This window comes from Bos taurus, chromosome 28 (assembly GCF_002263795.3).
Source record: "Bos taurus isolate L1 Dominette 01449 registration number 42190680 breed Hereford chromosome 28, ARS-UCD2.0, whole genome shotgun sequence".
Classification (NCBI taxonomy): domain Eukaryota; kingdom Metazoa; phylum Chordata; class Mammalia; order Artiodactyla; family Bovidae; genus Bos; species Bos taurus.
The window spans coordinates 10,153,445-10,168,452 of NC_037355.1; the positions used below are offsets into that span (position 1 = coordinate 10,153,445).

The 15,008-nt window shown below is 36.3% G+C and overlaps 1 protein-coding gene across 7 annotated transcripts in view; it reads left to right on the plus strand.

Moving 5' to 3' along the window:
• RYR2 (ryanodine receptor 2) overlaps positions 1–15,008 on the plus strand; it is an 827,636-nt gene that overhangs the window by 462,097 nt on the left and 350,531 nt on the right. For all 7 annotated transcript variants that reach the window (XM_059882653.1, XM_059882647.1, XM_059882648.1 and 4 more), the window contains 6 exons: positions 3,245–3,363; positions 3,696–3,829; positions 5,048–5,289; positions 9,514–9,706; positions 10,794–11,010; positions 12,725–12,829. In XM_059882653.1, the coding sequence (XP_059738636.1) occupies positions 3,245–3,363; positions 3,696–3,829; positions 5,048–5,289; positions 9,514–9,706; positions 10,794–11,010; positions 12,725–12,829 (1,010 nt within the window). The remainder of the gene's footprint in view (positions 1–3,244; positions 3,364–3,695; positions 3,830–5,047; positions 5,290–9,513; positions 9,707–10,793; positions 11,011–12,724; positions 12,830–15,008) is intronic.

The window sequence follows — 15,008 nt, forward strand, 5'->3', positions numbered from 1 at the left end:
TGGGGAGGGTGATGCCTGGCCTGGACAGGTATGATTAAGCAGGTTTGCAGGGGCTGGGCGATTGCAAAGAGCAGGACAAGAGTGAGTGAGATAAACTCCAGTTCCTCATATGGCAAGTCCCCACTTTCTGAGACTATGTGACCTACATGATCCAGACTTTGCAAAGGGCAAGGTGAGTTACAGAGGCAAAAGGAAGTAAAATTTTAACTTTTCCTCTTCAATTAAATTTATAAAATAAAGTTTTTGTCTTATTTGGGTGTTTTTTTTTTTTTTTTTTTTTAACACCGTGTGGCATACTCATAATTCTTTCATTCAGATAATTCTGTTATAATCTACCAAGGTTTCAAGTTTTTCTTTGAGAAGCTCACCGTAAGTTTTATGTGGTATTGCCATTCTTGGGTCTTATTCAGTGAATTTAAAATTTAAATGTTAAATCATCTTTAGTCAACTATTCCCATTATACTGTTTAGCATTGTTTCTCTCGTTTTTTAAACAGGCTTTTGAGGCATATATCAGCATGATTTATATAGACGCATATTGCTGTCAGTCTTGCTAGTCTTGACTTTTTGAAAATTATTCTTTTGCTGTTTCTAGTTTGTTTTCCTTTAGAAATTTCTTATTATATATAAAAAAAGTTTACCTGCATTTTATTCCAACAGTTGAAATTAAAAACTGTTTTCTTCCACTTTTTATTTTCAGAATCAGAGGTTTTGACTTAAAAAATAATGACAACCTAGAAGTTGAGTTATGTTTTCTTCTGTGGGAATTTGTAGGACTTCAGGCCTGGGAGACAGCATCTCAAGTAACTCTGAGAGAAGTGCTCCCAGGAGGCAAGGGGAGGAGCCAGGTTATATAAAGGTTTTATAGTAAAGGGCAGGCAGTCTGACCATTAAAAGATTATTGTTAATGAAAGAAAACCAGATATACCAACTTGAGGAATTTACTGCTTTTCTGTATATGGGGAGCTGCAAGAGTCTGGGCTAATGAAATCATTCCTTTGATATGTAACCTCACCTATCTGGGTTTTTCAGATCCTGAGCTCCCTTGGGGCTCACCTTAGGGAGTGGCTGCAGCCTGATGGCTGTTGTATTGCAGATATTCTTCTCCTTCCTAAGTGCCCTTAGGGCTCACCAGCTCATCTTGGAGGGCTGGAATTGCTAAGGACTGTAACATCCTTATTTATTGGTATGGCAGGAAAAATTTCATTTCTCAGTGGCAGTTAATTCTTTTCAACTGTTTGCTTATTTGTTGGATCTGATATGGCTCCATTGGAAAAAAAAACTTTTGATAAAAACTCAAAACTCTGAAAACCCATTAAAATAGGCTGAACATGAGAAAAATCAGAGATTTATTTTCACATTGCTATTCTTGCATTTTTGATATGTGCCATTCTTTCCAAAAATTTAGTCTTTAATCTTTTCTAATATACTTAGGTGTATAAATGCTATTGGCTTTCATGAATGTTTATTTACAGAAATAATTGATTTTTTAAAATCTACTACCTATTTTTTTCTTAATAATTACATTTTATATCAGAGATTGGCAAACTTTTTATGTAAAAGGCCAGATAGTAAATATTTTAGGCTCTGGGATCACAGGGCTTTGTTGCTGTAGCCACTCAACTCTGCCTTTTTAGTGCAAAGGCACCCTTTGTATTATTTTATGTTTCTCATGCTTTGGAGACTAAGAAACATTTTCTACTGTAAACATCCAGGAGAGTGAATGAGCTCCATTGGTTAGGATGCACTGCTGCAGAGTCGTACTTTTACTGCCAAGAAGATGTGTCAATGAATGGATTTGTATACACAGTACAACATTATTTATAAATATAGCCAGCCATGCGCTCTATAGTAATATGAAATAGGAAGAAAACAAAAAACATCAGAATGACATATGACATCAGGATGACTAATCTATTAAAAATGCTTTTCCCTTTCTGTTATTTTAGTTTCTTTGTGCTTGGAATAAAGGAGTTTATTTTATTGCTTACTTTTTTAATAGCAGAAATAATTTCCACAACTTTATATGAAAATCTTCTTTAATTTATCCATTAGTGTATTGTATGATTATTTTCTACTTTCTTTGATTTTCAACTGCAATGGATTTTTGGTATACAACAACAGATATTGAACCACACCAAAAATTAATTTAACCTTTTTGGGTATTTTTTTTCACCAAATTTACATTTATATATTTTGAAGAATTAAGTCATTGGTGAAGAAATTAGCATTAACAGCCCTTGTAATGGATTGGGTTCAGATCAAGTGTCATTTGTGACAATTATAGTGAATTACTTCTATACAATTTGTACACCTGAGTACTTTACATTTCTGTTCTAAGAAAGTGATCTCCATTTGAAACGAATAAACCTTTCTACAAGGTTCCTTTGAGATCCTTTTTAGTACTATGTAGCTCTCAGACAGTGATCACAGGTTCTAATTTTATGTTTAATTGCTGCAAATGAGCTACATTCTCTCTGTTGACAAGGCAGCCTTGCTTTGAAAGTATAAATACACATGGACCCATTTAGCTTTGCAATTTCACATGAAAATTTCTGATAATGGATTTATTTCTAATTTCTGTTTTAAACTGTAAGAAAATATATATTCTATTTTGTTCTCTCTGATGACTATTGCCCCAAAATATCACCATTCTTATTCAGGTTTTAAATACTGTATTTTTCTTTTTGTGTAATCTTGTATATTTCTCTTGTTCTGTAAACCAAGAAACATTTTTGACTTTAAATCTCCAGAAGAATGTAATGATCTCCATGGGTTAGATGCATTGCTGCAGAATTATGCTTTTAGTGTCTGAAATCTTCCTAAACTGGCCATAATCTACCTGTTCCATCTCCTACTGGCTTTGTACCTCAGGCACATCAGCTCTGCCCAGCATTCAAGACTTCAGTCAACCCATGTTTCCTGTCTGGAAAATGGTCGTGTATGAGTTCTCTGTGGCCCCACTTAAATGTTACTTCCTTTCATTTCTCTGTAGGCAGGGTTACCTGCTTACTTAGCTGAACACTGTATATTTGCCTTGTTCTCACTTGTTATCATATTTGGTTACCAACCCTGCCTCCCAGACACCAGCTGTCCCTAATCACAGATATTCGGAGACAAACGCATTGAGCTCATAATTGTACTATGTTCAGTCAACACCTCAATAAACACATAGAGAGGAGGAAAGTCACTGATTATTGTAGACTAGTTAATCATATTTCCCCCTTTCTTTATTTTCTGTTTAGGTATTCTTGAAGTTTTACACTGTGTGTTAGTAGAAAGTCCAGAAGCTCTAAATATTATTAAAGAAGGCCATATAAAATCCATTATCTCACTTTTAGACAAGCATGGAAGAAATCACAAGGTAAGTGAACCATTTTATTGCCTGAAATGAATTCTGGAATAATTTCAAACATACTCTTTAAAAAGATAATTTTTAAAAGGTGTGTCACATTTTTCATGTTTTTTACTTTTTAATTTCCATCAGATAATACTATGTAGTGCTTATGCATAGCACCAGTGGGAGAATGGAGCAGTTCTCAGTTACTGGGAAATAAGTGGACACATTGCTATCAGGTTTAAAGTGACTGGGTCAGAGGTACCTGGAGGGAATGTGTTTCTGTTTGTGGAAATTACTGCTGATGCTTGAATCTGAAAAGGGAATGAGAGCCAGCTGAAAGGGATTTCACTTTTCAGGTTCTGGATGTCTTATGCTCTCTCTGTGTTTGCCATGGAGTAGCAGTCCGTTCTAACCAGCATCTCATCTGTGACAATCTTCTGCCAGGAAGAGACCTGTTATTGCAGACACGCCTTGTGAACCACGTGAGCAGGTAGGTTCAGATAGACCATGTCACCAAATTGGTTGTATAACAAGAATTCAGATATCCAAAATACAATAAATTCCACAAATCAGTGAAACTACATTTCCAGTTAGATCTACTTTCCAAGGTGTCAGACGTTCATTGGGTACTCTGTGCCAGCCACAATGCCAGATTTTTTATAAGCATTCTACACTGTTTGTGTGTGCATGAAGTATTACTATTATCTGTGTTTTATAAATTAAAATGTTTGAACTGAAAATGAGACTCGAGTCTAATTCCAGAGATTGAGCTCTTAACCACCATGCTATAATGCCTTCCATATGTAATAATGATAATATTGAATATAATTAAGAAGACATTATGTGTGATAGCAATGACTTTGATACACTTAGCACAGTTTTTAGCAGCTTTCCAGGAAATACTTGCTACTTCACCATGTTTCAAACAAAAATGTGGGGTTTAGAATGTATTTCTCCTCTGTGTTTGTTTTTTTTTTAAACACAAATATATTGTATTTTTTTTAAGATTGCTTTGAGACTTCCTTTATTGTTCTTTCTATACTAGGCCTGTTGTTAATGAGTGGTATTCCTGAGACTTTTTCTAATCCCTAATGTTAATTTAGAGTTAGGATCTCTTCATAAATTGCAATTAAAATACAACTAACTAGAGACTCCTCACAGCGAGACGTAGAGAACAACAAAGATGATTAGTCACTTTGGTTCCTTCACTAAGGCTATGACTTGCGTCAGCCTCAAACCTTGTATGACACAAAGCTTAGCTTAGGAAAATGTCTCTATGTCCTGGATTAATAATAACCCCATTAATTCTGGGGCCTAATGCTATCCTGAGTGTCTCCCCTTAAATATGATTTATGATATGAAAATAGGTTGAAGAACAGTTAAGAAAAAATGTAGTGGACTGTTGACTGATGTAGCCAAATTTTCCCCAAAGCAAACATTAAGTCACTGAACATTAACCGTAAGTTTGGCTGTTACAGTAGACTTCAGTGATTGTTTCAATAATTTCTTGCACTTAAGGAAACATTGGGTTGCCCAAAAAAATCAATAGGGTTTTTCTGTACAATGTTTTGGAAACCCAAACAAACTTCTTGGTCAATGGAATGTATCTTTGAAAAGCAGGACTAATTTAGGATAGCATGATGTAATAAATTGAGACAATGAAAGGTTTATTTGGATTTTCTCATATACTGTTCCCATCTCTTCAAAGCATGAGACCAAATATTTTTCTGGGTGTCAGTGAAGGATCTGCACAGTATAAGAAGTGGTATTATGAGTTGATGGTGGACCACACTGAGCCATTCGTGACTGCTGAAGCCACTCACCTGCGAGTGGGCTGGGCTTCCACAGAGGGGTACTCACCCTACCCTGGAGGGGGTGAAGAGTGGGGTGGAAATGGTGTCGGAGATGACCTCTTCTCCTACGGATTTGATGGCCTTCACCTCTGGTCAGGTAAGTACCATCCATTTTCCTTCACAGTGTTCTCGAAGGAAATCTTTTGCCCTTTCTGTACATTTCCATAACCTATTTGTGTTGCTCATGTCAGATACTTTGATTTCAAAAATGCAACACTAAAATGATGAAAGTGGTAAGTCAAAAGCAAAATTTCACTAGAGGAAAAAGAAAACTCTTACAATTATAGTACCTCTCCAAAAGACTTCATTGTGTATGAATGATGTATATCAGAAGTGGCATTCTGATTCACTAATTGAATGCAAAAACTTAAATGTTTCCTACTTGCTTTAGTTGGTACGTGCAAAGCTTTAGCTTCCAGTATAAACAGGAACCAAAAATAAAGAAAAAAATCCTGGACAATAATCATAATAAAAAGACTAAGTTTCATCTCTTGGTTGATAGTTTAATGTCAGGAACGGGTAATTTATTAAATGTATTATGAAGAAACAGTCCAAAATCAAATGATGTGTTGTTTCAGAAGTGTGGAGCTGTTAAAAAATAAATGTATAGCTCATTTCACTAGCTAACAACCCTAAGCTTTAATGATTGGACATATATTAAAAATTAGTAATATATAAAAATATACTGTTTTCTGATTTATTAAAAAGATTTATTTTCATTGGCTCTGTAAAAGTTTAGCTTTTAATAATTTTTTAAAATTTTATTTTGTTTTTAAACTTTATAATATTGTATTGGTTTTGCCAAACATCGAAATGAATCTGCCACAGGTATACATGTGTTCCCCATCCTGAAACCTCCTCCCTCCTCCCTCCCCATACCGTCTGGGTCGTCCCAGTGCACCAGCCCCAAGCATCCTGCAGACTTATGCTTATATTCATAAAGCTGCATTTAGAATGAATCCAAACTGGTTTTATAACACATTTAACCTACAGAAGGGGACACCCGGGTGGCGCTAGTGGTAAAGACTGTTGCCAACACAGGAGAATCGGGAGACGCACATTCGATCCCTTGGTTGGGAAGGTCACCTGAGTAGGAAATGGCAACCTGCTCTAGTATTCTTGCCTGGAAAACTCCATGGACAGAGGAGCTGGTGGATTACAGTCCATGGGATCACAGAGTTGGACTGAGCACACACAACCTACAGAAAATATGCAGAGGTTTCTTACATTACAAAAAGTTGAACTTTACCTGTTATGGGCAAATCAAATGATATTCATTTATTAATGATGTATAAATCATAAATTATGAAAAGGTATTTTAATTTAAATTAAAGCCTAAGAGTCTGTGGTAAGGGGGTTTATAAATGAAAGCACTCTATATTTGTGTTGAACAGTAATGTTTACTAAATCTTCCCTTTATTCAGTGCCAACAGCTCAGTAGCCTGGAAGAGATGAAGCTGTATTTTGGATATTTTGTCTAAGCTGTTGGGGCCCAGGCTACAGTGTGCCCCATCTTATATACACTGTATACTGTGGTGGTCAGAAAGAGTCACAATGCTCGTTCGAAAATTTTTCTACTGACCAAAAAGGCAAAGAGCCCTAATTTCAGAAGACCTGAAAAACATAAATAGAATTAATGTCTGTTTTATAATACATTTCAACTATTATCCTTTAGATGTCATCCTCTCTCTGTACCTTCACACATCACTGCACACAAAATGGGTCTTCAGGTGGATAAATGAAACAGGTTCACTTGTTTTCCCATTACATAGAATTTAGGGGAAAACAAAACACTACTCTGTTTTTTTTTTCTTTTAATGCTGCATTGCATCTAATTTCAGCCATATAATGTCACTTCACTAAATGGTGAAGTTTGCATTTAGTTTGAAGCTTTTTCTATCAATACGTGGGAAGAACCCAGAGCTTCCGGAATTGGACTGTGTCCAATATGCCTTTTATGACTAAGTATCTGTTAAATAGAATGATAGGAGCAACAAAAATATTCAGTGAATCTATCACAGAAAGGAGGATAGTTTGTGGAATTTCAGGAGAAAATCATCTTGAAACTTGAATTTATATCAAGAGAACATACTTGACTATTTTTCCAAATGGCAAGAAAATATGTGCTCTACCATGCCTGTAGTTGATAGCTGTGTTCTCTTAAGCTCCTGGGATCGCTTGTTAATTTTAGATTCATGATCAATAAAGGCAGATCTAAATTAATTGGCTTCTGACTGAGTTACCATGGTTAAATTCATTTTAAGTCACATAATCTTCTCAGGTTCACTCTCCTATTCCTTTTCTTTCTAATATTTAAGGTAGAATTTAAAGTATTAAGGATCTGTGATTTCTGGGGAGGGGGAAAAAAAACCAGCTTTTTGTGATCGGAGAGTAGAGTTGTTCCTTGGTACCAGAGTTTGGTTCATCAGCAAAAATTTTGGTATCTGTTTTCATTTCTTCTTCCCACCCTAAACTTTGCACAGCATTGCTGTGTTCCTCTTCGGGGAATAATGATTCTGTTTCCAGCATCCACATCTTCTGTATGTTAGGGTCAATAGTGTGAAAAAAATCTCGGTGCTTTTGAAGAATTTAGGTATAACAGAATGAAGGAATGTCAGAGAATAGTACAGGAAAGAAAGGTAAGGATTCTCTTATAGGACCTATGAAAAGCCCACTGCCATCTTCCTTTCTGGCTAATGTTGGAAATAGGAATGTAGTTCTCATATTGATTTGATACACCTATTAAGTCATAAATGCAACCTGAGAATGCTTCTAGCAGATTCAGCAGTGTCAGTGCCACTGAAACCATGGGCTTAGGTTGGTTGCTAGTGATCTTTTCTTTCTAACCTAATTGTTTCAGGCATTACAAAACAGTTTACCATGGGGACTTTTAGACAGTCATTAGTTTTAGCATATTCATTCCTCAGACTGAACAGAATACTTGGATTATAGTAAATATTTGTTGACTGCTTCCCAGGTGGCTCAGTGGTAAAGAATCTACCAGGTAACCCTGGGAAGATTACCTGGAGGGGAAATGTCTACCCACTCTAGTATTCTTGCCTGGGAAATCCCATGGACAGAGGAGCTTGGTGACTATAGTCTATGGGCTCTCAAATGAGTCGGACATGACTTAATGAGTAAATAGCAACAAATATCTGTATAACCACATTATCAGCTACACATCTTGATACAGACAGGAATACAGACCTTTGTGAGTTCTGTTGCTTTTTGCATGATTTTCTTAAACAATTCCCTTTATTATATCTAGGAAATTCTAGAGGGACCACTTCATAATGAATTTACCACTTGCAAATTTGAATATCGGTAAAATTAAAAATCTACATATTTTATAATGTAGATCTGCCCTACTATTGGCATTTGAACATATTGTTGATAAAAATCTGGACATGCTAGAAATTTTAAATAGGCGTTATAAAAAATTCAAAGCTGGCATCATCAAATCTCTTTTTGTCTTTGCTCAAATTGAAAAATACTGTATGTTCACATTTGTGAGCATGTGTGTTTGGGAGAATCTTATCTTCTTGTTTTCCAGTTTGCCCATAGGACTCATAGGCCAAGAAGTTCCGATACAGTCAAGAGTGAGTGTAGATCATAGGTTGGCCAGGGCAAGAAATGACATTTATCCAGTATCATTTTCATGCCTCAATGTGTATCCTGCTGTTTCCTACTTAAGAAGGAAATAAATTATAGAACAGAAACAAACCAATTGCTGCGTATTGTCTCTCAACAAACAATGCACAAATGATCATATTTTCTATTTTCTTCTGTATCCTTTTATGTTTTTATTTTATAAAATAAAGGAAATTTAATCTTTGAGATGGGGGACTGAAGTGAATACCTTCCATGTCTGAGACTCTGTTCTTGTATAACATTAATTTAATTATCATAACAACTCTGCAAAGCAATGGCATTTGGTTTACAAGAAATCAAGGCTTATAGAGGTTAAGTAATTTGCTGATGGTAAAGTAGATATTTGACTTCAAGTCTTTCCCTAGAGGTTTTCCCCTGACATCATTATGTTATCAACTCTAAGATGATATCTGTATCAAATACCGTCCATCTGCATGCAAAATTTTCTGCATATCAGAAGGTCCATTTTACAATAAAAGTAGCATTGCTCCTAAAAAAAGCAACATTTTTTGGTTAAAGATCTGACATATAACGTGAATATGTATTCAAGATTTATTGTAGTCCAGTACTATTCGTTGTCACTGCCTATTCAAATCTTTGACTTAATCTCTGACGATGATTTTCTCTCAGATAAAAAGACATCATCCTCCTTAAATGTATTTCCCCACAGGTTGTATTGCCCGGACGGTCAGCTCACCAAACCAGCATCTCTTGAGAACTGATGATGTCATCAGTTGCTGTCTAGATCTAAGTGCCCCAAGCATCTCCTTCCGAATTAATGGACAACCTGTTCAAGGCATGTTTGAGAATTTCAACATTGATGGCCTCTTCTTTCCAGTTGTCAGTTTCTCTGCAGGAATCAAGTTAGTATCGCTGTTTTTTGGTCTGTTTGCTTTCTCATTTCCCATTCTTTCACAGAAGACTCTGCACTGCCATCACGCTCGCTTTACTAACCTGCTCTCCTGGGCATCCATCTACAGGGCATTTCTGCCCTGTAGCAAAATGTTCCTTGAAGTAACAAGCAACCTGTTCCTTGAAGGTTGGAGATAAGATTAATTCAAGAGGGGAATCTCAGGAGGCTGAGTGTTTTGTCCATATATCCGGCCATTTAAATAACTCAGTCTAATATATCTTACTCTATCCAGCATCCAGAAATATTTCCAGTCCACTTGTTTACTTTTTTCTTTACTAAGGGTAAATACACAATGTTGGATTAAAAATGTCACTAATTTTTTTGTATTTATTTTCATTCATTTTTCTTTTCATTATATTACTCCAAATCCTCTCATTTCTACAGAAATGATACGTTTTTGGGTGATCAGGTCAAGATGATGCCTTTCCTTGTCACCCTCTACTTGTTATACTTGTAAATAATCTGCTTATGATCAGCTGGGTCAAGGTGGTTTTCTCTAACCCTTTGCTTTTTTGCTACTACCAGATGGAAAGAGTAATTAAAATGATAATTCAGTATCAGGAAGTGTCATATGAGTTCCCCTAAGGAATTTCACAGGGAAGTTGAATGCTACAAGGTGACTGTTTTTTCTTTTGATCAGATCTCATCCAGCCCTGTAATTTTAAGTATTGGTATATAGGTATTTAGATCAAGTCTGTCTTTCTCTGTTGGTTATTTGGGCACCTTGAGGTATTAAATGACCAAATACTACAGACAGGTATTTCATTCACATAGGAATATGGTGTATGTACTTTTATTATTTCTCCAGAGAGTGATAAGTTTTTGCTGATCAATTAACATAATTTAATCAGGTTTTACTTTTATGATTAGAGGCTCTTAAACTCTCAGTTACTGACTTTCTGATGGTTCTTAGGGGAAAAGATGTGACTTCTGATAAAGTTAATTTTATACTAAGACTTTATTCCTTGAATTTTGTTGATTACGAAACTTTTCTGTATGCCAGAGATATAACTTACCCTGACATGCATCCTTTTTAGAGTACGCTTTCTGCTTGGGGGGAGACATGGAGAATTTAAATTCCTTCCTCCACCTGGGTATGCTCCTTGTTATGAAGCTGTACTGCCAAAAGAGAAGTTGAAAGTGGAGCACAGCCGAGAGTACAAGCAAGAAAGGACTTACACGCGGGACCTCCTGGGCCCCACGGTTTCCCTGACACAAGCTGCCTTCACACCAATCCCAGTGGACACCAGCCAGGTACCAGATCATCAGCTGTGATGGCAACGTTTGAATTGCAGCCATTCCTACATGCAGTGGGTTTCAGACTCCTTGGACTGCAACCTGTAGGAATGCATTTCACAGTAATACACTTTATATGTATAAGTGAAGCAAGTTTCATAAAATAATGCTTACCTTTACCATGTCCACTTACTCATTTTGAGTCTGTTTTTTTTTTTTTAAAGTGTTTTTAAGTCACTAAATTGATTTTATAATGTACAATTGGACCGCAACCTAAGTCAATGCTTACTAATTTTAGAGTGTTTTTTTACCTAAGGTAGTAGTAGAATTTTAAATTTCTTCTTCTTTTCTATATACAGTTGGCACTTTAAAGTGATTTAACTGACTTTTATCTCAGGTAGGGATTCAGATCATAAACTCTAGAGTCAAAATATCTTGGATCCAGTGCATGCTCTGAGACTTGAAAAAATTACTCATCTCATTGACTGGAATGCTAAGAGTATGTTCAATGTATAATAAAGAACATATTGGCACCATACTTTGCAAATAGGCACCCAAGCAATGTTAGCCATTATTCATGCTCTTCTCTTGCATAGATGTGAAATTATCCTGACATTGACACTGAATTAAATATTATTTTATTTTGATGGTGAAATAACTTCAGTCCAGTTGGTTAGATATTCATAGTTTGTTCATTAACTTTCAAAGATCAGAGGCATTGCTTCTGAAGTCTGATATAGAATTAAGAGCAGGCCTCAGATGCCTCTCTGGTTTAATGCCTTGAAACGTATTTCCTATCTCTCCCTGCCAGCTTTTTATATGATGTATAACATAAGCATACTTTGTTCATGGCTCACATTCAGTTTGTGTTGCCATGGCTGGAACAAGGCAGAGTGGATATGGTGCCTTCAGAGTTGAGCAATAAACATGATTGGAGGATGGAAATGGACTGGAACAGACAGTGGGATTCCATGGTGTCACTGGCATTAGGATTTCCTGAGACCTGGATAATCTCTTGTTTCTAAGGGAAGGAGGCAATGCTGGTCTGCTCCCCATGGAAACTCCACCCCATCCATGGATATTGTAGGCAGTTGCCTGCTATCTCTTATGAGGGACTGACTGTGGGGCAATGTCTGTGCATCACCAGACATGCACAGCCAACCCCTCACCTTGAAAGTCATTTGTGTTCTTTATGAAGAGGCCATTAAACTTCCCCTTTTTAGTGGAAACATGTTCAGATTTTTCCCCCTGAGGCTTATATTTAGAAACCACTGAAAGTAAGAGTTAAGGGACGATATAAATCATTGCCATCATATATTTCTAAACTCAGTGGATTATATTTTGGACACTGAATTGCCTTCCTCCTGGCCTGTGAATGCTGGCCAGGTTGGTTTAAGAAGTCTTGAGTGATTTCTTTTTTTAAATAATGCGTATTCCAGTGATTATCCCATATCCATTGACATTTTTTTTTAATGATGGCTGTCCTGAGTAGTACTCTGTTTTCTTTCTTTCTAAATTTTGTTCCTAAATTCCCCAAATTTACCTAATAATTATGTAGATACCTGGTTTTATAAATTTAGAATGGATTATCTGGAACCTAGTTATATGATTACATTTTAATGGTTGAGGAGACGATTTTATTTAGTTCAGTTCACAGTAAGAACAGTTAACATTGCATTTTCTTGCATTTGTTTCTGATGTGTGTTTTCTTTTTCTCTTTTTTAAATTTTAGATTGTGTTGCCTCCCCACCTGGAGAGGATACGAGAAAAACTGGCAGAGAATATCCATGAGCTCTGGGTGATGAATAAAATTGAACTTGGCTGGCAGTATGGTCCGGTACGTAATTTTGAAATTTGTTCTCAGATTCTGTTAATATATCTTTCTGAAAATATTACTTCTCACTCATCCTTCTGTATGATGACATAAATTGATCTGATTGAGTTTTTTCACCCTAAGCTTTATTTTGCGTGCCGTTTTTCTTTATGAGAGGGAATGACGTTAGTGGTGGGGTCATTGAAGGATGGCTTAGTTGCCTAGACAATTCAAAAGTTATTAATATTCAGGTTGAAAGTTACATTTTTAAAATCAAAGTTAACATATACAGACAATAGGCATTGATTTCTAGGGAATTAGGAAGATATTTCATTGAAACTGAAAGTGAAAACTGAAACTGGAAAGAAAGAAGTTAATTTACTCTCCTCCTCTGATATTTCTTTTAGTCCCAGTTGTATTTAGTAGTATAAGTTCTCAGGGCAGAGGTTCATAGTTGGTTTCATAAGTGGAAGACAGGCTGAGAAAGAATCATTGCATATGTTTCCAAATGATTATTGTTTAGAGAACTTAGTTTATAGTTTATCAATAAAATTTAGGTAAAACCAAAACGACTTCTCATGTAATAAGTGAAGTCACTCAGTCGTGTCCGACTCTGCGACCCCATGGACGGTAGCCTATCAGGCTTTGCCGTCCATGGGATTTTCCAGGCAAGAATACTGGAGTGGGCTGCCATTTCCTTCTCCAGGTCTCATGTAATACCAGTGTATTATACACCATTTTTTTAGCAGGACTCTGGCAGTGCTTTCACTTTTATGATATCAGTACTCCAACTATCCCAAAGTTTATAACACTTATATTTGACTGAATATAGAAATGAGTGTATTCAGTCCAGTCATAATTTATTGCATTAAGCTTTGAATAATGACATTTATTATTAGTGTTAGTAGTAACACCATGCTTGTTGTTGATTAGTTGCTAAGTCACGTCTGATTCTTTACGACCCCATGAACTTGTAGCCAGCCAGGCTACCTTTGTTCATAGGATTTCCCAGGCAAGAATACTGGAGCGGGATGCCATTTCCTTCTCCAGGGGCTCTTCCTGACCCAGGGATCAAACTCGTGTTTCCTGCATTGAAGGCAAATTTTTTACCAGTGAGCCACCAGGGAATACCATGCTACTTTATACTAATTCATATGTTTATATATTTAGAGCTTTGTCTTTTCACTTACAGGTATTGGGGTAGTCTTCCTAATAGCACCCTGGGCTATGTGTTATAGGGCTTACCAGTGATGCCACTGCCAATGATTCAAATGCCTTGACAGCTAGTTGCTGTGCTGGAACTAGGATCCAACTTCTCTAGCTTCTAGTCTAGAACTGTTTTTCACTATAAGACTTGCTGATGCATGATCAGAAAATGTGATCCTTTCATTAATTCAATGATAGTTATGCTATGCTAAGTCACTTCAGTCGTGTCCAACTCTGTGCAACCCCATAGACAGTAGCCTACCAGGCTCCCCCGTCCCTGGGATTCTCCAGGCAAGAACAGTGGAGTGGGTTGCCATTTCCTTCTCCAATGCATGAAAGTGAAAAGTGAAAGTGAAGTTGCTCAGTCATGTCCGACTCTTCGAGACCCCATGGATTGCAGCCTACCAGGCTCCTCCGCCCATGGGATTTTCCAGGCAAGAGTACTGGAGTGGGGTGCCATTGCCTTCTCCGCAATGATAATTAGACAATTGTCAAATCAGCAAGCACTTAAAGTACCTTACTAAGTATGTGATTTTATGCAATATTCTTTGACTTTTAAAAATTGAGGAAGTGAATGAGTGTTAAATAAGATATTTATCATTAATTAAAGTCAGTAAGAGGTGAGATATTATAAAAGTATTCCTAGTCAATTGGCAGAGGAATTACAGACAAAATTTACCACAAGATTCGAGATAGGGAAAGATTTGAATTACAGACAAAATTCAGAGAAAGATAATTACAGGCTAGGATTTAAAAAGATCTCATGCAAACAAATAAATTCCCCCCTGCCAAAAAAAAGCATAGTAACAGGAATTGTTTAATAGGTTTACACTCAAAACAGATGATTTCTATTGCAAGCTTCTATAGGTTGCCTAAATGATTGCATTCTACAATGAACTTCCTTATGTTTCTTCTTCTAAAAAAAGAGGAAATATAAGGTCTCATTATTATCTATTCTTGCAATTAAATTCAGTTCATTTCCACACCATACCTTTAT